The sequence below is a fragment of the Quercus lobata genome, chromosome 3 (genome assembly GCF_001633185.2).
Source record: "Quercus lobata isolate SW786 chromosome 3, ValleyOak3.0 Primary Assembly, whole genome shotgun sequence".
Classification (NCBI taxonomy): Eukaryota; Viridiplantae; Streptophyta; class Magnoliopsida; order Fagales; family Fagaceae; genus Quercus; species Quercus lobata.
Genome location: NC_044906.1, coordinates 56,957,660 through 56,981,651, shown reverse-complemented (window position 1 = coordinate 56,981,651; position 23,992 = coordinate 56,957,660). Strand labels below are relative to the sequence as shown.

Sequence of the window (23,992 nt, the reverse complement as noted above, 5' to 3'; positions counted from 1 at the left end):
CCTTTCTAATGCTTAAGTCAGAAAATAAAGGATGATGGAGCTTTGGTAACAGATGTGCCTTGGATAAGAATCCTAGGATTGGCATTTCATTTTATTATTTGTTTCCTGAACTCTTTTTGAGTTGACCGAGCTGTAGAGTAGCAACACTGTTATGGCTTTAACCCTTCCTACCCTGTACAGGTGCATTCTACCATATATGATTCTGCTGGTCTGCCCTCTATACCATATTCACCAATAAATCTACAAGAACTAACAACGAATGTGAACTAGTAAAGATATCAAAGCACCACAATCACCAACAAATAATATCCTGTCAAACCTCCTCTAAGATTCAAGTCCTTATTCCTGAACAAGTTGCTTTTTGTAAAACTTGGACTAGCATAATCTGGAGGAAAAATGCAAGAAAGCTCAAGAGCTGAATTAACAAGTTGCTTTGGATTGTCTGTGCATTTTCACTTGCAAGAATTGCATTAGTAAAGGACATCTGTCACGCTAAACTTAAAATTTACACGATTTCAAATGATACATTAGAAATTATCTAGTGTTTTTGTACCAAAAACTGGTAAAAAAATGATACAACGTTCTGAAGTCAAAACTGCCGCATCTCTTAAAAGAGGATATAACCAACGATCTTACAATGAGAGCCCCCAAAAGATTCTGTTAAAACTTCTCTCCTGCAGGCCACTGTACCTCCAATGCATATTGTAAGTCTCCCACCTCAAAACTGTATTAGCCACTCCGTGCAGACTTTTCTTTAGGGGTGGGATAAGTCTCCAATTTTCGATTGAGAATGTTTTAGGTTATTGGAGATACTCCAAATCAATCTCAGTGAGAAACATTCGTGTATATAAATCCCTGTGGTCAGGCTTTACACATGCAAGGAGTCAGAGGGTTCTCCCAGAGGTCATAGTTGGGAAAGGTCTCTTCCGGCAATCCAGTCCGTGTCTGATGGGTAACAACCACATCCTCTACAAAGTTGGCCCATCCCATGTAAGGGTCTCCAAAAGATTTAGACATAAGCCCCTTATCCGGTTTTATAGATTTTTGACTGTGACCCATGTACCTGCGTGCCCCAATTATCAGTTTAGCAAAGTTGCCTCCATGGGTCATCACAAATACATCAGACTTCAAGCAGACCAAGAAGTCTAGGGCTGCTAAGCTTGTAACATGCTTCCTGAAACCAGCCATCTCCTCCTTAGTCGCCAACTCCTCTTTTGTAACCTGTCATAAACACTCAAAATGAACAATGAATTAAGAAAAAGAAAGAAAAAATGGACAATTTAAAAATCTTCCCTCACTCAACCCAATCAATTTCTTACCAAGCCAACAGAAACAAAAAGTTGTTTAGCTACCATGACATATAATTCCTTAGAAGTTCTAAACTTTTAAATTCTTCATGATCCAAGACATATTGCATATGTGATGATACTTTCAAAGATTTTTTTGTTCTCCCTAAATGCCATCCATGAGAGGGGGAAGAGAGGGAATGAAGAGTGGGGTGAGGGGATTATTCCAAACAACTGCTACTTTACCAGGTTCGGGAACATGTTCCTGAGGGGCGCCATTCTGTTATGTCCACCATAGACCTGCCCCGAAGCTACATAAATTTGAGTTTCCTTAGGATAGCCCATTGCCCGGAGAAGCACAGCCACTTCTGCAGGCTCAAGAGGACATCGTCCTTCCTTCCGCTTCTGCAGGGCCAATTGCCAGAGATGGGAACCATTCTGCATATCAAATCACCACAAGATGAGAAACATTTGGTAAATTGTTTCTATTAACTTCTATCCCAGAAGCCAATCAAAGTGTCATCATTCCAGCTCACCTTATAACGTCTAGGCCATTCCTTCTTTCTATATTCTGCCATTTTCGCTTTCTCCTCCCTTGTTCCCACGAAATCACAGAATGATAGGCCTACCATCCCTTTTTCAAACCGAAGATGAAGAGCCCTATTATTTAAGGTAAATTGTTAGTACAGTTGGGTACTAGAAAGAACCAGAATATTGTTCAGAAACCTTCACAACCAATTTCACATACATGTAAGGATTTGAATTGCCTGTACGGTTTCTCATCCTTGATGCCAGCGAATCAGCCATCTGCTCAATCTCTGGAAGAAATTTCAGAGCATGATAATTTACCCTGCACCTTAGCCTGTTGATTTCTTGAGGAACATTGTCATACCTGAACCCAGATCATTGCATGTGACAATCATTCCATTTTTTTTGGATAAATCCAGAACTGCGACTGCAGTAAAACATAGACAAAAAACACTCATGACTTACCCAAGCCGATCGACAAAAGGTTTAAGTGCCATTATCTTCTTCTCCTTGATTCGGGGCAGAACATTATCAATGTAAAATTGTGCTGGTGCATACTTAGGAATGTTTTTAACCGTCCGTCTATATGACATAACATAATTTTGCAATCAAAACAAGTCATAAGCAATTTGCATAAATTAAACATCAAGATAATGTTTAGTTCGTTCATAAATGTTGACCTTATAATTCATAAGGTCAATCCAGGCATTTTGTATTCAGTAAAACCTTATGACTTGAAGTCCTATGTGAAAAAGTTTTCAATTCCCTCTATGGTCATTAGTAAAAGCAACAACGATTTCAAATTTATTTTTCAATTAGTACAAAAATCCAAATGAACAATTTCATCCAAAGATATAAATTATAAATTTAGTGCAAAGATATATTTGACTGATAACCACATTTTGTCAAGCGTAAAAGATCAAAGAAAACAATTTATAAATCCTGCAGAGGAAGAATATATGTTTTATTCGGGTTATTGTATTTGTTAATAGCTCCAAATCAGAATCATAGGAAGCAATCAAACCTTATACTTGTGAAAAGCTCTGATTTGTCAGTAAACCAATCAGGGATATCACGGACAATTCGCACATCATGCTTCAGGTAGTCAATGAAATGATCTACATCAAAGATGTCTTCAAATTTCCTGCAGAAATTTAAAAAGAAAAGTAAAGATAGGTGTTCCTGAAAAAACACATTACCATGCAGTGCTCAATGACATGATGGTATCCATTGACCAACTGTTTTTTAGGTGGGAATTTGCTCAATTTAGCTCTGAGAGACAATACTAATGCTCAAAATAGAACAATGGCAATAAAAGAAACTATTTGGACATGATGATTGAGCAGAACTTCATAATATCAATAAAGGTTTTTTTTTTTTTTTGATTAGTAATATCGATAAAGGTTAGCCAATTGAAATCAAATTATAAGTGGAGTTCCTCTAGAAGATGCATTGAAATTTCATATGGTAAAATTTCTTTTGAGATGCATAAAATTCAAGTGAAGACTATGATCTGTACTTAGTGAATGAATTAAAAGTCTCACGGAATTACGCAATCTAATCTTCCAACGCACTCATCTGTGAAGTTCTAAAGATGTGATGGTGGAACAGGTGGTTGTGGCAGCATAATGGCAGTGAGAGTGGTTGTGGTGGGTGCAATGGAAACAGTTCTGCTGGGGAGTTTATTTTAAAGGCTTTAGAGAAAGAAAAAAAAAAGGGGGTCACATAAGCACTGGCACTAATGATATTGGAAGCAGAAGGCAGCATTTGGTAGTGGTGTTCATGTATATAATTGTGATGGTAGTCTGACTGGCAGCCATGAGGGCTATAGATGATAGTAGTGTAAGTTCTACTGGAGTAGGAAATTTAACTGCTGGTGTGGTGATAGCAGTTGTAGGTATCCTTGGAGTGGTGAGGATAATAGAGGTATTTGGGGACTGAATTATATTTTAGATCATGAATTCCTCTCCATCCAACTATGCAGGAGACTCAAATAGATATCTCTTTTAATTTAGCATTATTTAATTTTGCTAGTCTTTTGTATGTTTGGTCAATGGTATTTTAATTTTAGGTCATAGTATTTAATTAGGTTATTAGTCTTGTAATTTCTGGAAGCAAGGTTATTTTTGTAGTGATGCAATTAGGGTTTCTTACACCAATTAGAATAAGGGTTCAATATTCCAATGTAAGCAAAGTATATAGGAAGAACTGCAATCAGGGTTGCCTGAATCGCCTCTCAAGTTCAATTCTCATCGCTGAGTGACAACCTGTCATGAGAACCAGTCAGGTCATACAGGGCCATTACTGTCATGTCATCACTTGAGAGGCTGACACTTACAGATATTTGAACAGAGCCTTTGAAAACCTAAATCAGTAGAACGCAACCAGAACGATGCAACAGAAAAGTTAAAAAGCGGGAAAATAAAGGATAGGAACCTAGGAGTCAATCCCTAGGCCTACTTGAAGTCAGCACCAAGCATAAAAAACCACTAGAGTCACCATCAAGCAATGGGACAATTTAAATAGAGACTTTATTCATCAAAATAATCTCCCTTTGATAGGAGTACATACTTTGCTTATGTAGGAATACTAAACTATAATTCTAAATGGCATAGGAAACAATAATTGCCTTCATACAAAAATAACCCCGCTTATTGAAATAAAAATACTAATAACCTAATTAAATACTAGGACCTAAAAATAAAATACAATTGACCAAAAATACAAATGACTTGCAAAATTGAATAATACCAAATTGAAATATATACCTATTTGAGTCTCTCACATCAAAAGCAATTAAATTTATTAGCTGTTTTGGGGAAGGTTTTAAATACTACATGATTACAGCATAATTTCTTAAGATTTTGTTGTCTATGAATGAGAAAAAGATAACTCTTGAGAGGCACAATGATACATGTGCATCATTTTAGTCTGACAGATTTCTCACAAGGTTTTCTAAAATGTGAAACTTCAAAAAACTTAAAGATAAAATAGTAAATTCTGAAACATAGAAGCAAGGGATTTCCAAGAATATAAGGCAACATAGATAATGATATCAGCCAAAGTACAGATCAGGGTTTGTAGAGAGTCAATGATAAGACTACACTTGGTGTTTTCTTTACTATATTGAAAAAAATATATTTCTTGCTATTGTCAGAGGTGTAATCCTGATAAACGTGATGTTACAATCACAAAAAATTCTCTAATGACAAAATCATTGTTCGCTTTTTATACCATATAAAAGAAAAAATTTGAAGCAGAAATTTTTAAGTTTCAATTCTCATGACATATATTGGAAACAGGGACCATTACTATCAGGATTATACACTCCAATTATTTATCTATACTTATAATGTGACTGGGTGAGTATTTTAGACATAGAAATGTATAACAGTATCAATCAAGATGTTGTCTCACGTTTGGTCTTTCCAAATCTGGTCTTGCTTCAACACTGGCAAAATTAAGGTAGCATTCATTATTTTAGCCACTGCAACTGCATTGCATATCTGCACACAAGAAAGATTCACCATAAGTAAATTGTTAGAAAGCTATCGGTCATTTAATTATAAATATATGGCAAAGCTTTACAGAAATTAATAAAAACTGAACTGATACAAATTTTAAATTTACATGGGAAACATAATATCAAACTACACCATGACTAACAAGCAACCAGCAGAAAAGTTTAACCCTGCTTCCATAAGTACACTTAGGTTTAATAACTGTAAATCTGTAATCAACTGTGCATGACCTCATTTAGAAAAAGATCATAGTGGTCATTAATTATAGGTTAGCACAACACACAAAACCTGTATATGCTTTACAGAAGTCTATATAGCTCAATGGGCCGCACAGAAGAAAACCAAAGATTTTAAGAATGTTCTGATTAATTTCCAAAGATATCATGTCACCATATTAATGGCATGAAACTTCTATTTTCAAGCGAAAAAGCATGAAAGTTCTATCATGTAAATGACAGTGGCGAAGTTTTTTTAAATGCCATTGAGGCAAGTCACAAGTATCAAAATATTTGGGAAAACTTTCCCTTTCCTTCCTTCTTCTCATCATGTATTACGGTTTTATTTTTTTATTTTTTTGGGAAAATCTAACATTATGATTTTCCTTTATATATAACCATTGAACCTCTGCAACCTATTTTTGTATGTGGTTCTTCAAAAATTTGTTTGGAGTTTGTGGTCCACATGCATGATTTCAGAACCTGATAGCTTTCTTACATATCAATTCCCAAAAATAATAAAACGGGCACTCATAAACTTTAAATTACAGCCCCACGTCCCTAAGAAAATCTAGTTTGATCAAATATATAATGTGCAATGAAGCTAAGCTAGGCAATAAATCATAGCGCCGGTCTAAGAGGATAAACATAATAGAAATGGCACTTCAATCATCAATTTTTGCAACCCATATCTAGTTGGTCCATTTCTGTTAGTTAAGTTATATCCTTAGATAATTGCCCCCTCAAATCTTCACCATGAAGGTAAAATCTTCCTTTATATACAACAATTTGAACCTCTACAATCCACTGTTTTATGTTATTCTTTAAAAAAAAATGTTTGGATTTTGTGGTCCACATACATTATTTTTTAACATTATAGCTTTTTTACATGTCAATTCCCAAAATAATAAGAAAGACATTCATAGAATTTAAATTACAGCTCTACATTACTTAGAAAATCTAGTTTGACCAAATATATAATGTGCTACAAAGCAAGGCACAATAAATTATAGTAGTGCGAGTCTAAAAGATAAACACGACAGAAATGGTGCTTCAATAATCAATTTTACGCATCAAAACTAGTTGCTACATTTCCATTAGTTAAGTTATACCCTTACACAATTACTCCCTCAAATTTGCCAATAAGCAGTAGCTCAACTAGCACTTCCTACCCTTATAAGATCTAGGCAAAGGGTGAGATTGTGGGTTCAAGACCCACTGAGGTATGAGGTCTATTTGGATACTGCTTATTTTGCTAAAAACGGAAAACAATAAAAAAATAATTAAAAAGTTACTGTTCACTCTGCGATTACTGTTCATATGCCTTGGTGCACTGTGCACCCGGTGCTGGTCCCACAAAAAAAAAGCTGAAAACTCAAAAAACACCAGACGCAGGGAGTATCCAAACGCATACATAATATTAAATTAAGCACATGCATATATACTATATCACACTAATGCATCTTTTCACCCATTTCATTCACTTCAACTTTTATTAACACAAAAAGATTGAAGAACCATGAAATATGCGGCAAAATATAAAGAGAGAGGCATGGGAGGAAGAAGGGAATAATAAATATGTATAGATTGAAAACAATACAAAGGAAAAAAAAGGGGGAATTTCTTGATCAGATTACAATTTTGCAGAAAAGAAGTCATACAGCAATTCTTTGTTGATTCAGACCACCCTCAGCATGGATGAATATATAGCCATTTGTTTCATTTTCAGGAGGAAGATCTGCAAATAGGCAAGAAAGTTGCTAGAATAAAATGAAACACATATAAACAGCAAAAGAGAAGCTAAATTTGAAATTAGCAATCGAGAATGTTGCAATAACCATATCAGAAGAAGGTAGGAAGAATAGAATAGCATAACAGATCTTTTTTTACATGAACAAGATAGGCACAATCTTCGTTAAAATGCAAATTTTAATTTTAACACATCTTTTAACTCCATCATACAACTTTAAGGCATGCATACAGAAATATGTCTTCATAATAGATTTGAGTGTATAAAGGCAATAAATATATGGCCCAGGCCAGGTCTCCTGTGTGACATAAAGAAAATAAAAATTACACATATATAGTTATAGATCAACCCAGAGAAGTTCTCCAAGGGGGTGAAAACAATAACAAAAATAAGAAAGAATCCAAAAGAACAAGGCCTTATGGCAGTTGGGGAATTCCAGTAATGCACTAAATGCTAGATTTTGTTCCAAATATCCCACAGACCCCAGAACACTAAATAGCAATCCAACCTAATTATGACCAATTTCACCCAAAGCATATTGACTATACTAGTTAGATGTGAGATGAACGGATTAAGGATCTCACAGTAGATAGAAAAACAGAAAACTAGAAGTCAGCTTCCTGAATGACACTATCCTTACTTCAGTTCCACAAATATAAACTCTTCAACATGGCCCTAGAAGTATAAACTGAAAATTTATAATTATATGTGTGTGTGTGTGTGTGTGTGTGTGTGTGTGTGTATTATTCAACAAACCCAAAATTTACCTGATATTCCACCATCACGGCGCTCAGCACAAGGCTTCCAAGATGTGGTTGTTGAGTAAGGATTCTCCCAGAGTGAGGGACCTTCCTTGACCTAAAAATAAAAGATAAGATAAATGTTTGGTAAATATACCAAGAATACATGTGATCAAATTGGAAAGAAATAACCAAAAGAAGAACCTTTGAGAACTTACAAGTGGGCAATGAAGAACAATGCCATCTTTTTTACACAAATAAGGGGCATTCTGCAATAAGTTGAAACCAAAGTTAGCCATGCAGATTATGAAGACAAGAATATATTTGAGACTATCAATGCTAAAACTTTTCTATACATGCTAGATAGTAGATACACGACCCTGCCTGCAAGATCCGTGTATAGGGTAATCCCAAGAGTTGAACAGGAGACCTCACGGGCACAGAGGGGTTCCCATGAGGCCAACCAATTGAGCTACCTTGTGTGAGCGACCTTTTCTTTCATAATAAATTCATGCATTTCATTATTGACGGAAGTCAGACCATACAGTAGACAGAATTGCCAACACCATAAAGAAACAAAAACTATGACGATAGTCAAAACTCGATCAGCAACAACGTTTTACCACAAATACAATACATCTCATTGAAGAAGCACCAAAGCACATAACCCTAAACAGTAAAATGTGAGTGTAAATAATCATTTTTCAGCTCCATCCACATACAGCTAATTTTCAAGATCAATCCAAATTTCACCAAAGCACCCTTACATTCGTACAATAAAGAGAACTGCTACATCTACAACATTGTCGCAAAAATTTCACAACAAATCTAAGGTGGCAATCTATTACTGGTTCTCACCTGGGCCCACTACTAACATCATTTTTTTTTACCTACCACTCACAGTTTACCGCTTGGCATTTGTTGTGAAAATGTTTTGTCGCTAGCATTTCTCTACTATAAATGTTAATACAAACAAAATACAAAGCTTGATACAGATTAGCTTCCTAATCTCCTAAAATAAAATAATTATCAGTCAAAATCCAACTGTTCTCTGAATGTTTGAAAACAAAGCGTTCATAACAGTATTAATAAAAACTAAACAGTGCCTAATTTAGTATGTTTTTTCAAACTGCAACCAAAATCCAAATTCTCATTCCTTTTCCACATTTTCTGAGCAACCAAACACAGGCACAAGTAGAGGGGAAAAAAAAAAAACAGAATTTCACAGAAACACAAACCGAATCCCCAAAATGCACACAACCAGAAATGACATGAAACGAGAGCACTAACCCAATGGTTGACGATCGAGAAAGCGGAAATCAGGCCAGCGAGGACGAGAACGAAGAGCAAGCAAAGCGAGATCCTGGAGTTGTAGGGAGAAACCCTAGAATCGTCGCCGAAGAAGGGGCACCAGGAATGGAAATTGTACCATGAAAACGGACGGTCGCGATCTTTGGAGGAATGTCGATCGCGATCCTCGTCGTCGTCGGGATAGTTCTCCGGAATCAGAGGTGAAGAGTCACCGTCGCGCTTCATCGGCGACGAAGTGGCTCGAGGCCCGATCGAGCTTGAGTGCCTGAGCTCGATCATGGCTCGCCTCGGACTGAAATCCAGCTCTCTCTCTCTATCTGTGAGTATGTGTATTTTGGGTTTTGGCTTCTTCTTTTTTTCCGCTTCTTTCTTTCTTTTTTCTGTTTGGATTTTGGATTTTTTTGGTTTTGGTTTTGGTTTTGGTTTGGGGCTTTGTGTAATTGTCGTGAGTTATTGTATACTTGCTAGTCTGTGAGTGGTGGAAGGTTCTTTCTCCTTGTTACACGGAGTCCATGTGAGTTCAGATCAAGTTCTGCTGTATCGTTCGTACATCTTAAAGTATATCTCAATCTCAAGGGCACTCTGGTCATTTAAAATGGCAACACTCCTCTTGATATAATAGGAAATGTTTTATAAAAAATTGAAAGAATTATTAAAAAAAATAATAATCACTTTCTCACTTCCCAATCAAAATTTTCTTAAAATGGATTACATTAAAACCCCTTTGTGTTAACCAAAAAATAAATAAAAAAAGTTCACAAGTAGGATTGTTTATGAATAACTTGAGCTCGACTTAAAAAATGATTGTTTATGTCCGTTAAGTAAACAACCCAAACTCGAACCAAGTTTTGGCATGATTACTAAATGTACCAAGCTCAAACATAATAATGTGTTTGTGAACAAGCTCGTTAACTTGCACGTTCAATTTAACTATGAACATTTTCCCTCTAGATTCCCTAGCACTTTGTGTATGGGGAAGTATCAATTAAGTTACAAAACTTCTAAATTAATAATGGATTGTGTAAGTTTGTAAATAGGATAATATAATAGTAAATTAGTATTTATAGTTTATTGATAATATAGAGTCCATTTATTGTAAAAATTAGGTGTGTGCATCAATCAAGGTCAGTGTAAGACAAAATGAGGCCTAAGGCAAGAATTTTAAAGAGGCTTTTTATATTAAATATCACTTAAATAATATTTAGTTTATTTATATTTTTTTTTTCATTTCAAATATGTTATTGTAGGATTAAGGGCCCAAATGGTATTTGGGCCTTAGGCCTTGGCTGAAAGCATAGTAATCTGAGAATGAATGAATGGTGTTGGATGGGTCAAGCTTAGAATCTAACGAGTAAGATACGAATGGGAGGTTGGTCCGAGGAGGAATGTCTCCTCGGATAGGCTAAGCACGGCTCAAATGTGTATCCTAAGGTTCAAGATAACCTTCCAAGAAGCTCTAGTGATGGGGTGTGTATCTCAAGTGTACCAGAAGGCTGGGAGCTCAGAAATATCTAAAGAAAAGCTACTGCCACCGCATTGAATACTCTGCAGTTAACTTTCTGACCACATTTATGTGGAAAAAACCCCTAAACAGTGCTGTCTTGGCCTTCCCAACTCATAGAGGGCCAAAAAGGGTGTCCGATGGGACAAGCACTCAAGTAGTGGTTTAGATGACTAACAAGTGTAGGACCAAGATCGTTCATAAGAGACTATATAACGTGAGAAACCCTCCATGAAGAGGAGATCGGAAAAAAGAAAGGAAAATACTGTAACAATTAGGAATCAAACTTGTAGTAGAACTTCAGCAGCAACTTATAGGAACCAATCTCCTCGGACGTTGCCGAGGATATTTTTCCTTAGTGTAAATTTGTTATCTTCCTTTCTTTGTCATCAAGATCTATTTAATTGCTGCTTAATTCATTAAAACTCTGTTTTCCAACTCATTCTCTACAAATTTATTGTTTTGGGGCTTTTTGGGCTTAGGTCCATATACCTTTTGGGCTAGGAGTTCAAACTAGGTCCTTGCAGTTATGAATTTTAACTTTTTAATATGATTGATTCACCCATAGTGAGTTAATGATTCTACAATTTTTACTATTGGGTTTTACAAATTAACATGTCACTAATAAAAAAAAGTTTTTTATAAATTCATTTATTATATTGTTCAAGTGGCACTAATCATATTCTTGCTATATTACTTCGTAAGGTTTTTGGTTATAAATGTGTAGTAACTTTAGTACTTATCACTCACTTAATGGTGATTGGATTGAATTTCTATTAATTTTTAATTTTTTGTGGAGAAAATGATAAAATTACCACAAATTTTATTATAAAAAGCTTACAATTTATGTGTTAATGATGTGGTACTTCAATAAAAGAATAAATCAATATTGACTTATTGGTTTGGTTACATATCAATTTATAAGACTTATGTAGTAAACATGTAGTATTACTAATAAACCTCTAATTTTTTTAGGCCTCTTAAGAGTGGGGAGAAATATATACAACATTACTCACATACTTCTTTTAGTTTTAAAATAATAAAAAATTAAAAAAAAAATTATTGCCCCTATATTTTGGGGCCTTATATTCGGGGGTCCTAGGCCATGGCCTAAATGGCCTAGGCATAGGGTCAGCCCTGACATCAAATCCACCAACCCAACGCCTCACGTTGGAATTTTATTTTGAATGTTAGGCCCGCTTGGAATTAAGTTAATAATTTTTTAACCCCTCTAACCCAACACAATCCATAGTGTATTATCCTTATTTAAATTTTTGTAGTTTGATTGATTTTGGTATTTTAAGAATTATTTTTTATGAATTTGGAAATTTTGAATATAATTTAATCATATCATACGGATTATAACAATTTATTGAAAAATAAACAATTAATTAATGAAAATCCAATTTTTTATGAGGCATAAAACATGTATGCACATCCCAACCACTCAACTTAACCTTGTGTATATCCTTAGAGGGAGAGACATCATTCAAAGGGGGGCAATATGGAGGACAGGAAGTGGAGAAAAAATTAACATTTGGCAGCAATGCTGGCTGCTAAGAAAACACCCACCATTGCAACCAAGTTATCCTTTAGAGAGTTTTGAAAATCACACCGTGGATACTCTTATTGATCTAGTCACAAGAAGATGGAATGAAGAGCTGGTTGACAGTCTATTTGTGGTAGAGGATGCGAAGTTAATCAAGAAAATTCCCCTTAGCCGAAGTGTAGCAGAGGACACCCTATATTGGCCTTATTCCACCTCCGATCACTATTTGTGCAGGTTTGGGTATAGATTCCTTCAAGCGGAGTCAGAGATGCAATCTTATCCACAAGCTTCCCCAATATGTGACAAGAAGGTTTGGAAAGAGATATGGCAGATGCAAGTTTCACCGAAGGTAAAAAATTTTATTTGGCGAGCTTGTCGTAATGCATTGCCAACCAAACAAGCTCTAATGCGTAGGAAAATAGTAGCAGACTCAATCTGTGAAAGGTGTAAATTAGTTGTGGAAGAAGCAGAGCATGCATTATGGTCATGTTTGGAGTTGGATGTGGTGTGGGCTGATCAAGAAGAATGGAGTTTCAGGTATGAAGTTGGGTTCTCGGGTGTGAAAGAGTTGCTGTCATGGATGATTGGGAAAAGAATGTCCTTGGAGCTATTTGCTTATACAGCTTGGAGTGTTTGGAGTCAAAGGAATAAAGTCCGGATGAACATTCAGGTTAGTTTGCTTCATTAGGTTGCATAACAATCGAAAGCTATGTTGGCGCAATACCAAGCAAACACGCAGATTGTAGAGATGCAGGTTGTGAGCAGCGGCATTGGAGGAACAAGGTGGAGTCCTCCACAATCTGGTTTTATTAAGGTTAATTTTGATGGCGCCGTGTTTGGTAATTTAAACATGTCAGGCATTGGAGTTGTAATAAGGAACAATAATGGAGTTGTTATGGCATCTTGTGCAGAAAAAATAAATCAAGCTTACAAGGTAGATGAGATAAAAGCTTTGGCAGCACTTAAAGCATTGAAGTTTGCGCACGAACTAGGTTTCCAAAATGCCATACTCGAAGGGGACTCTCTTGGTCTGATTCAAGCTTTGAAGGCAGAAGACCATAATCTATCCCCACTGGGTTTATTGGTAGAGGATGTGAAGTTGTTTGCAAATAATTTTGTAAGATTGTCGTATTCTCACATTAAGAGAAGTGGCAATAGTGTAGCTCATAATCTGGTGAAATATGCTATAGATTTTCAAGTATGGATGGAAGATGTCTCATCACATATTGTTTCGTTTTTACAATCGGATGTAGTTGATTTACCTTAATAAAATCACACAAGTTCATTCTCAAAAAAAAAAAAAACCTTGTGTAGGTTGGATTGGGTTGATTTCTATGTATGTGATAAGTTAGGTTGGGTTGAGAATTTCTTAACTTGACAAGGTTGGGTTGAATTAAAAAAAAAAAAAACACTTCACACTCCTTGTAAAAACTCATAGATTTGTGAAGGTTCAAGAAATTTCAAATCATAGTTTTCTATAGATGAAAACAAAAAATAAGTTAATTAAATAGCTCATGAACAAGCTTGAACTTGTTTGATAAGAAAACGAACCAAGCTTGAGTATGTAATATTGTTTGGTGATGAGCTTATGTTTGAAATAAAATTACATGAACAAGAAACTTTTAATACTCGGATTTGCTCGGCTCCTTCACAGCTTTAATTGATGGGTCACCAATTGGACTGTAAAGGTATTAAAAGTTGAGTTAACCGGAATCTACACATTTATAATATTTTTATAATAAATTATAAGCAGTAAAGTTATAAGATAATTTTTTTGGTTAAAATGCAAATTACACTCTCTAATTTTGACTGAAATTCAACTTAGTCATCTAATTTTGCTTTCGTTTAATTGAGTTCTCAAAATTTTAAATTTATTCAACTCAAGTTTTTAATCAAATTTCATTAAAAAATTACCACTAAAAATATTTTTCTCACATTAAAAAAATCTATAAAATTAATAAAAAAATTTCATTAGATTATTTTTTTGAGAATCAATTTTTTCATTAGTTGATTACATACTTTCTTTTTTTTTAGGAAAATTTAATTACATACTTAATAGCAAAATTTTTAATGGAATTATATAGTGATCTAATTATACAACTTAGACCGGTTTAGGTTATGGGTCTGAGCTTAATAAACCATAAGTCTCCTAACCCATGTGTTGAAAAGCAACCCCAAAAACTCAGATCAATTTTCCATTGAAACAAAGAGAAGGCCTTAATCAATATATCAATATTATTATTATTATTATCTTATATTAAGGTTGTGTTTGTTTTGGGTGAAAATCACTTCCGGAAATACTTTTCCGTAAAATAGGCTGTTTGGTTGGTTCGGAAAATTGGATCAAATGGAAAATAATTTCCGTTGACCGTAAAATATGCCCTCTAATTTCGGAAAAGCGTTTCCGTTTTTTATTTTACCTTCAAATCACTTCCGGAACTGAGATGCGCAAAGAGAGGAGATCACAGGGAGAAAGAGAGAGAGAAAGAACGACTCACAGCGGTGAGTTCGCGCGGCCCAATCCTAAACGCAGCGGCGAGATCGCACCATCGAGTTCGCGCCGCTGATCTCTCTCTTTCTTGATCTCCCTCTCCCTTTTGAACTAGGTCTGATCGTCGCAGCACCGCGCCGATCGCGATCTCACCTTCGCGTCGATTGCAATCGCAGCACCGTGCCGATCGCGATCACAGCACCCTGCCGCACGATCTCGCCTTCGCCTCTCGTCGAACCCAGTCGCCTCTCTCTCTTCCTTCTTCTCTTAATTTGACCGGATTATGAATTTTTTTTTTTTGGGTTTTATTTGTGTTTCTGGATTGAGGAAAATTATATATTTGTTTGGCAGCTGAGAAAATATGAGCAACAAGTAGAAAATGTGTTTTCTATGGTATTTTCAGGAACACAACCAAACACCAGAAAATATTTTTCAAAATATTTTCTAAAATATAACTAAACACTTAAAAATATTTTCATTCTCTAAAAATAGCATTTTCAAAAAATAAGTATTTTTCAAAAAATATTCTACATGAAACAAACACAGCCTAAAACCAAAAACTCTTAGGGTGTGTTTGTATTGCGTTTGCTGCGTTTGCGTTTTACTTTTTACGTTTTCTCCTTTTTTTTTTTTTTTTTTTTTGCTCATCACAAGCGGCTACTGTTCATTACTGTACATGAACAGTAGCCGCAACATTTGACCAGATTTACCAGAACAGTGCATTCGTGCACTGTTCACGGACCCACAAATTTCATTTTTTATCAATTTTTTCATTAAAAATGGGTCCCACGATACTATTCACACATTTAAAAATTATTTTGCTACAGTGTTTTCAGTTTTCAGTTTTCAGTTTCAGCAAAATAAGTTCTATCCAAACACACACTTAAACTCTCGTAAATTTTCAAGTTAGCGCAATATTAAAAAAAAAAAAAAAAAAAAAAAAAAACACCTTTTCACGCAACATTTCTAAAATCCGATAACGCAAAACCCAGTCTCTGCCTTCTCCTTCCTCAGTCAAAACCCACCATACCCACAAACCAACAGAAACCCACTATACCCACAAACCAGCAGAGATCTCCTTCCTCAGCACCAGCACCACCCACAACAACCGCAAACTCTCTGGATCGAAGAAGAGCCTTTCTCTTTCTCACAGTGTATCTGAGTTCCTTCCTTCTGTCTTCCTCGCCTATCTAAGTTCCTTCCTCTCCTCACAGAACGAGACTGCTTCGGTTGAGGTATCTCTCCATTCTTTTGCTTGATGATTTTTGTTTCCCTTATTACATTTTGTTATATGGATTGGTAGTAATGGTTTGCTGCTCGGTTTTGAACACACAACTCAGTTTCTGAGATTATAAGGAAGACAAACACACATTCAAAATTGAATCTTTATTATTGGTCTGAGAGTTTGGGTCTTTGACAGAGATATAATTGATTAATTGAGAAACAGAGAGAGAGAGAGAGAAAAGCCCAGGAAAATTGATACGGATATGGACTCTTTAAGTCTTATCTATATCTCTGCGCTGTTCTTGTAATTCACGGGTTTGATGGAGTGTGCTTTGGCAAATCAGAGAATTGTGGGTCAACTTTCCTAGGTTCTTTTACTTTTTATACTTTCCTTCCTACCGTTTTGCTTTTCTGTGTCCTATTTTTATGCTTAAGGGAGGTTTTAATTTATGAAATAAGCTATAGGTGGAATTAATACCCAATTAGTTGTGGTGAAATTGTACTTCTGGCTTAGGCAACCATGCCTACTGACTGATTGGAAATAACTTGGAATGTAAATGTTCAAAGCCTTGTTGTTTTGCAACTTATCTTTTGGAATCCAGGTAGGACAGGCTTAGCAGAGGTACAGACATTGTAATTGTTTGTTCAATTAGAAATAACATTGAATTGCTTTGCTGTGGTGTGGATGATTGTTTTGATTCCTGTGGTTTTTAATTGGAGCTCTGTCTTTTGGTTCAATTCTGACAGACGCTACAGAAAAACCGCCAATACTGTCACATGCTGTATTTTAAAACTACAACCATAGTGTCATGTTTTGTCACCAGTTGCTTTTTTTTAGCACATTCATTTCTTATTATGCTTTGTGTTTTTGTTTTTTCAATTAGAAATAAAAATGAATTGCTTTGCTGGGAAATTCTATTGTTGTGAATCTATTCTGCTTTACTTGGAAATAACATAACAGTTGATGAGATCCTATGCCGTGTAATTTTAATCTCTAAGAATATGTGAAAGGAATGTTAGGGGATTTTTTTTTCCAGATAGTTGTCTGCAAACCATTTTTTAAGGTTGCTTTGAATGTTGTGTAAAGAAGAAAATACAGATCGATCTTACTTTATTTACTTGTTGTGTTTTTTGGTTTGTGAGAAATTAAAAGTTATGCATAAGTAAGCAGAAATAATGTGCGAACCAAATAACTTGAATATTTGTTTCAAAAACTTTAAAATATAAAGAAGCAAAAAGAAAAAGAATAAAAAAAAAAGGCATATAGAGCATGTAGGTGAGAATTCGGGGCAGAGCACAAATTCAATTAAAAATAAAAATGAACAAAAGCAACAGTTAATTGCATTGCTGAAGCTATTATTTATTTTTTTATAAAAAGATGCAAATTGTATGGGAATTTAATATTTTTTTGCCTTTATGATCAGCAAATGATGAGTGTATCAAATAAATTAAGCCACAACCTTATGTGGGCTATGGTGTTCGGGTTGTTTGGAGTGAGTTGGGTTATGCCACAATATGTAGTGGGGCTTCTAGCATGTTGGCAAGGCAGTTTTGGCCGTCATCGAAATGGGTATATATGGCTTATGGTTCCGCATTGCTTATTGTGGTGCCTTTGGAGGGAGAGAAATAGTCGGTGCTTTGAAGATAAGGAGAGATCCATATCAGATTTGAAGCTATTTTTCTTTAGAACATTAATGGATTGGTTGGCTGCGTTGCGGAACCAATCCTTTCCATCCTTTCTTGATTTCTTAGATTCTTGTAATTTTTGTTCTTGATTGTTTGAACCCTTGTACACTCCCTGTGTACTAGGGTGTTCCATTTTTTGAGATCAATAAACTTTTACTTATCAAAAAAAAAATTAAGCCACAACCTTGCTTTTTCTGTTCTTTAAAGCAGTGTAGATGCCAAGTTTATTCATTTTCTTGACTGTAGTTTTATTTCTCAATCTATCAGTAAAATATATAACTTTTAACTTTATACAATGAAGTTTTGCACAGTTCTAGAGTCGTTATATTTTTGAAAAATAAAACTCAGACTTCTTGGCTTTTGCAGCAATTTCCTCAGCTGGCAGACCACCTATTATAGCAGCTATCAATCAGTTATTCTTCATCTTTAATAGAAATGATTATAGACTTATTTAAATTTGATAAAGATTTAAATTTTAGGTTCAAATGTATAGTTAAATCTGCCCCCAAACACACTACAAATAAAGAGGTTGAACATGACCCAGTTACTCTAGGTGAGTGCCTAATTGTTATTTCCATATTCTTGAAGAGATTAATATTCTAGGTACATGAAGGTTTTGAGAGCATGATTTTTTTCCAAAATAATTTCTAGACCAAAAGGATTCTGATAATTTCCCTTCGCTTTGTCAGTGGTAGTGTATGGTTAGTGTGGAAGGTTCAAAACTGTTGTTCATAGTAGTGGTTTCTGTTCTGTTGTCTTTGGCTTATCTTCAATTGTCATGAATTTCATATCAGTTTTGTGTGTCCTGTGATATCAGTGGTGGTGAATTATAATTGGTAAGTGTTGATTGCTATTATCAGATATGTTGATCTCTTATTTCCCAGCCTTTGTTTTATTATCAAGTATCATGGTCACTGTCTGATAGCAATTTCAAATTGTCTATTAGTTAGTCTGATTGGGGGCTGCAAAAGTAGGAAATGAAAATTCTGGAATTCTGCTTTTGTTTGTGAAGTTTTGCAAGGCAGGAAAGTTATGATGGGGGAGCTTTAGTTGTAGTGCCTGATAGAAGAATGAAGCAATCCAAGAGAGATCCTTTGGGATACAATGTAGAGTCATATTGTGCAACTGTTACAATGTTGCTTGGGAAGATACAAATTCTCACCAAAACTAAATGGAATTATAGATTCTCACCAACATGTCTAACATTTGTTTGATTTGGCAAAAGCTTTTATATCACCAAAGCTATGAAGCTTAAGCTCCAATTCTTCCAACTACTGATGGCACTTGGAGAGCCTGAGCATTCAAGGAAGAAAAACAAAGAAGAATCATATTAAGAGTAGTATGAGATTTTAGTTGTAAAATAGTGTTCAGTACATAATAGTAAGTTTATTGATTTTCATCTGTTCATCTTTTCCCAAAAGAATAGTAGTTTCTAGAGAGCTAACACTTTTCCTTTTTGGAAGTTGAAGACAATTTGGTGGGTTAACATAGGTGGACATGGCTAATTGTTAGTGTTACAAATGTATATGAAATTCTAGGAAGACCTCCGGTGGACAGTGAGCATATGTTGAATAGGTGAGGCTCTATCACTATTGGTGGGGCATCACACCATCACTACAAATATATATAAAGGGCATTTTGTAAATTTAGTTATTGTTTTAATACTTTGAACCAAATTCTCATGTTGTAGTTGCTTTATGGTTAGAATTGTTAGATACATATGTTTGATTGTTAGATACTCCTTTTTTTTTTGTAAACAATTTCCACACCATGCTGTTGTTGATTAGTCATAAATTTGATTAAGCTATTTGTATCTTAGTGATCATATATTTTCATGTTCTATAGTTCCATTAGACACTTTATACTTTGGATGATATTTTGGCATATGAAAGAAAGCATTACTTTACAATTCTACCAAATTACTCTCAGTTCTTGGTTTGCAAAAGTTTGTGTCTTCCTCACTCAAGGGCTTTAATCATTTAATATAATGCTGTGAAACAAATGTCTTTGTTCTTTAAATTTAATGTAGTTGTGAATTTTCAATTCATTCATCATGATAATATTTGATATCATTTTCATTGTCCTTACATATGTACGGTTTTGTTTTTAGGTTCAATTTCAAAGAAAGTAAAAACTAATTGTATTTTTTACCAATTTTTAGTTGAACCTTTATTTTGAACTAAATTATTTATTTTCCTTCATTTTTAACTCAATTTTATTTAATTATCCTGTGCATTGCATGGGTTAGCGACTAGTTTCATCGAAAATGAACTCAGTGGCGAGGCAGGCATGGAGGCTATTGAGAGGGCCAAGTCAGAGTGGGAGCATCAACTCAGTGAGTTGGGGAGGGAACCATTATCAGACTCAGCAATGGAGGGGGATCCGAGTGAAGGTTCGGGACGGTAACTTGGAGCAGGCACTAACGTGGATGCAGAGGAAGATGCAATCGAGCGGTATCGAACGGCTGATCAAGAAGGAGCAGAGGCACCACATCAAGAACTCCGAGAAGCGCATCTTGGCTCGCAAGAACCTCGAGCGCAAGATTCGATCCCAGGACCTTGCTCGCAAGCTCAAAGCCATTCTCGTCAAGAAAGTCAGGTTGGTCCTTATTTCTATTACTTTCATTTCATCTTTTTAGATGCAAGTTGATGAAACTTATTAGTTGATTGTTACTAAATAATTTAAATTTGATATTTGGTAATTTGAATAATCATCAACTTATAGTATGTTTGTGCAAAATTAATGAACTATGGTGCTTCATTTGATTGTGATTAGTAATTATATATGGCCCATGATTATGTTTGTTTCTTGGGTGTGTGTGTTTTTTTGTGCGATTTAGGGTTTGTTTGGGATCTACTACTTACTTTTAGTGAAACTGAAAACTTTTTGCTGAGTACTATGGATAAAGGTAAAAGTTAACTAAAATAACACAGTAAACTCATGAATAGTATCAAAAAGTGTAGTGGATGTGAATAGTAGAAAAATAAGCTGAATAGTAAAATAAGTTGTCTTTTTAATCTGTAGCCAAACGCATACTTAGTTTGAACAGTTAGGAAATGATGAATTTAATCATTTGATCTCACTTCATGTATGGGTTGCTTGAACTTAAGTGGGACCCAATACACATAAGTTTTTTAAAATGAGAGGTAAGGTGGACACATGGAATTGAACCCAAGATGATATTATGATAAATTACCAATGCCAAGAGTTTGTAATTATTGAATTATCAAAAAAGACTTGTAAAAAAGGGGATAAATTACTGATTGTCTTAAAAATGTTCGAAAATAGGGAGTTTAATTATTTAATCTAACAGTGTCTAGAAAATTCTTTCTAGAATTTGTTTGAGTTACCTGTCTTGTTTTAAAGTTCTTCATTTTGGGTTAAATTATAAAGCTTTGTTGAAGCTGGTATTAAAAGTGAAAGCTTTGTTGAAGCTGGTGTTAAAAGTGAAAGCTTTTGTTGAAGCTTGTGTTTTTTTTTCCCTCTTCCTAACCACATATAGGGCAGAGCTGTGGAGGAAATGAGTTGAAACTGTAAGACCAAACTTTTGTAGCTAGTTTGAGTGTGTGACTTCATACTTAGCCTATATGGACCTATCCTCTTGGACTGATAACATAATGAGTGAATTTGCTATCTGATGGGCCTTAGGTGAATCATCTATTGCATTTTGGCTATAAACAATTTGTTGAAGATGGATGTACTATATTAATCTGAGAACTCTTCTAGCCTCTTCTTGGGCTTTCATGTACTGTATGTGCAGTGGCATTTTTTTCATGGTTCTTTAGAGATTGGAAAGGTTTTTCTTCATCTAGGGATATGATGCTTAGGATTGGCATAATTTGGGATGCTCCTATGGAATTGAACTGATTTTGCCAAGAGTCTTATGGGATTTATGAAAATTTTCAAATTTTAACGATGGGGAGATAGAAGGGGTGGTTTCATTCCTCCATTTGTTAGAATCTCATGTTCCCATTAGAAAGGGGGGAGATAGGAGGAGATGGCAGTTAAAGAGAAGTGGCGACTTCACTATTTGATCTTTTAAAGAGACACTAAGGGGTTCATTCCCATGTCTTTCCCTTGGAAAGCCATCCATAGGAGGGAGGAGGGGGGGGGGGGGTTATGGCTCTTTGGAGAGTTTCTTTCTTTGTATAGACAGTGGCTTGATTGAAAATGATTACATGTGAGAACCTTCTCAAGAGGCATTACTCTTTATGAGTTGGTGTTGTGTGTGTAGATGTAGTGAGGAGATGGTGGACCATCTTTTGATACATTTTAGTGACTGGTGTGGCATTTGGATTGTGGAGTTATGTTTTTAGGTCCTTTGGGATCCTGTGGGTATTACTCGATAAGGTCTTTGATCTATTATGTGGGTGGCATTGGGGAGCTACTCATTCTTCAGATTTCTGGAATCTTGTTCCTTTATATTTGTTGTGAACTATATGGAGGAAAGGAATCGATGTACTTTTGAAGATGTGGAATGCACTAGGACTCAATTGCTAGTAATCATCAATAGTTCTTTATATCAGTGGTCTTATGCATTGCATCTTATGGATAGTGATTTCATTGAATCATTCAGTCATTACACATGTAGAATGTAGATATTTCTTTCCTTTGTAATTCTTTAGGCTCCTTTGTGTATTCTTATCCAAAAAAAGAAGTCTTGTGGCTCAATTGGCAACTTCTAGTGTTTCTAACAAAGACATTCATGATTCAAACCCTCCTCCCCCACTATCCAATTATAAAAAAAATAACAATAATAATATTTGAACTGATTATTATTTTCTTAAATCTAGGTTTGGGTTTGGGGTACTGTTGCTTGAGTCCATAGCATATAAGGAGTTATAGTTGTATTTTGTATTTTTAGGCAGGTAATAAGGAATGCAATTTTTTTAATTCCGCAAGTGAAGGTAAAATAGTGGTAATGTCATTGGTTAGTTGTGAGCAACAAGGTCCTTGGATTTTTTTTTTCTTCTTTCTTTTTTTAACTTACTTCTAAGGTGACTTGGAGATATAGGTAATGGTTCTTGAGTTTGGTTACTTTGTTTATTTATGCACTGGGAATCTAAATAGGGACGCCAAGGGAAGTCTATCTCTTTGAAGCATTATGGTGAGAATATAATTGTCTTATTTTGTTCTTCTTCGTCTTCTTATCTTGGTTTTTATGTTTTTTTGCTCATTCTTGAGATGCACCATCACCTGTTTGCTTTCTCATTTCCACATCTAGAATATTCTTATATCTTTATTTATTTTTACTCACGTACACTGATACGCTTTTGGAATTCGCAGGGGTCTATGAGAATATCTGCAGAGCAGTTTCTTGGTAGAAAAAGAGTATTCATCATAAGTATGCTTTTAATTTGCAGGCATCTTGTTTTTGTTCTGGAACTTAGGGGTTAATGCAGCATTCTCTTCTGTACTCACTATAACAAATATGATTGGGTTGGCTTTTCTTTGAAGCTTTCATAAATTTCATTCTCATTTTGAGACTTGATACTCCACATGCATTGAATTGTTAAATGGTAGATAAACGGTTCACGATTATGAAATCTTGTTGCAGTGTGCTCAAGGCTGAAACATGAACATGGACTGCAAAGTTGAAATCGTGAATCAGTACGTTGTTAAGTCAATCATATTTCAAGAATCTAACCAACTTTACTGTACATGGCATCTAAAGAATAGGTCTACCTACATACTATTGTTATTCAATTTGCCCAAGAACACTATTAACTACAAGATTCTTGGCGAAATATAAATTAATTGACATAAATGATCATTATAGATGTTTTACTACAGAAAAGTGTATATCCATTTGTATTTCCAACCTTTTGGATGCCAGCAGTATGTGCGATTGGTTAAAAAATGAAAATTGTATTTCACTATTGCGATTAATACATATACACACATATTTGGAGAATTTGATTTTGATTTTTAGCAGCAGCCAGGAAGACTTTCTAGAAATGCTCAAAGTTTTATGTTTTGAATCGATATACTGCCAACGCATATTTCCTATTGATTCTGACTCCCAAAAATATTACCTACTAGTTTCTGCGATATAGATTAACTTAAAATTTTATGCTAAAGGAAAAAAAAAGCTATAATATTATTGTAAGTTTGTAACTGTTATAATAATACGCGAGTCCTTTAAAACACACACACACACACACACACACACACACACACACACATATAT

The 23,992-nt window shown here is 35.0% G+C and overlaps 3 protein-coding genes across 7 annotated transcripts; 2 read left to right on the top strand and 1 right to left on the bottom strand.

Annotated features, from left to right (window-relative positions):
• Positions 1-397: 397 nt before the first annotated feature.
• On the bottom strand, positions 398-9,914 carry LOC115982409 (protein PECTIC ARABINOGALACTAN SYNTHESIS-RELATED). The gene is made up of 11 exons (XM_031105000.1): positions 9,331-9,914; positions 8,259-8,309; positions 8,068-8,158; positions 7,212-7,288; positions 5,232-5,320; positions 2,839-2,958; positions 2,280-2,396; positions 2,035-2,178; positions 1,823-1,946; positions 1,533-1,724; positions 398-1,221 (listed from the first exon to the last, which is right to left on the bottom strand). Exons 1-11 carry the CDS (start codon positions 9,628-9,630, stop codon positions 862-864), a joined length of 1,665 nt encoding a protein of 554 aa, XP_030960860.1. The 5' UTR covers positions 9,631-9,914; the 3' UTR covers positions 398-861.
• Positions 9,915-13,110: 3,196 nt separating this feature from the next.
• Positions 13,111-13,668, top strand: LOC115981127. Its single transcript, XM_031103309.1, has one exon. It carries the CDS (start codon positions 13,111-13,113, stop codon positions 13,666-13,668), a length of 558 nt encoding a protein of 185 aa, XP_030959169.1.
• Positions 13,669-15,836: 2,168 nt separating this feature from the next.
• On the top strand, positions 15,837-23,348 carry LOC115982408. 5 transcript variants are annotated; one of them, XM_031104998.1, is made up of 5 exons: positions 15,837-16,127; positions 18,815-19,182; positions 19,272-19,377; positions 20,051-20,400; positions 23,089-23,348. In XM_031104998.1, exons 4-5 carry the CDS (start codon positions 20,069-20,071, stop codon positions 23,096-23,098), a joined length of 342 nt encoding a protein of 113 aa, XP_030960858.1. In that variant the 5' UTR covers positions 15,837-16,127; positions 18,815-19,182; positions 19,272-19,377; positions 20,051-20,068; the 3' UTR covers positions 23,099-23,348. The 5 variants fall into 5 exon arrangements, with proteins under 5 accessions (XP_030960858.1, XP_030960856.1, XP_030960859.1 ...); XM_031104996.1 differs by having other exon boundaries at positions 19,266-19,377; XM_031104999.1 differs by lacking the exon at positions 18,815-19,182.
• Positions 23,349-23,992: the final 644 nt, after the last annotated feature.

Coding starts and splice junctions, on each gene's coding strand:
- LOC115982409 (XM_031105000.1), bottom strand. CDS start 9,630: ATGATCGAGCTCAGGCACTCAAGCTCGATCGGGCCTCGAGCCACTTCG. Junction 7,289..8,067: donor CCGTGATGGTGGAATATCAG/GTAAATTTTGGG, acceptor GCCTATTTGCAG/ATCTTCCTCCTGAAAATGAA. Junction 2,397..2,838: donor GAGCTTTTCACAAGTATAAG/GTTTGATTGCTT, acceptor TATGTCATATAG/ACGGACGGTTAAAAACATTC.
- LOC115982408 (XM_031104995.1), top strand. CDS start 20,069: ATGAACTCAGTGGCGAGGCAGGCATGGAGGCTATTGAGAGGGCCAAGT.
- LOC115981127 (XM_031103309.1), top strand. CDS start 13,111: ATGTTGGCGCAATACCAAGCAAACACGCAGATTGTAGAGATGCAGGTT.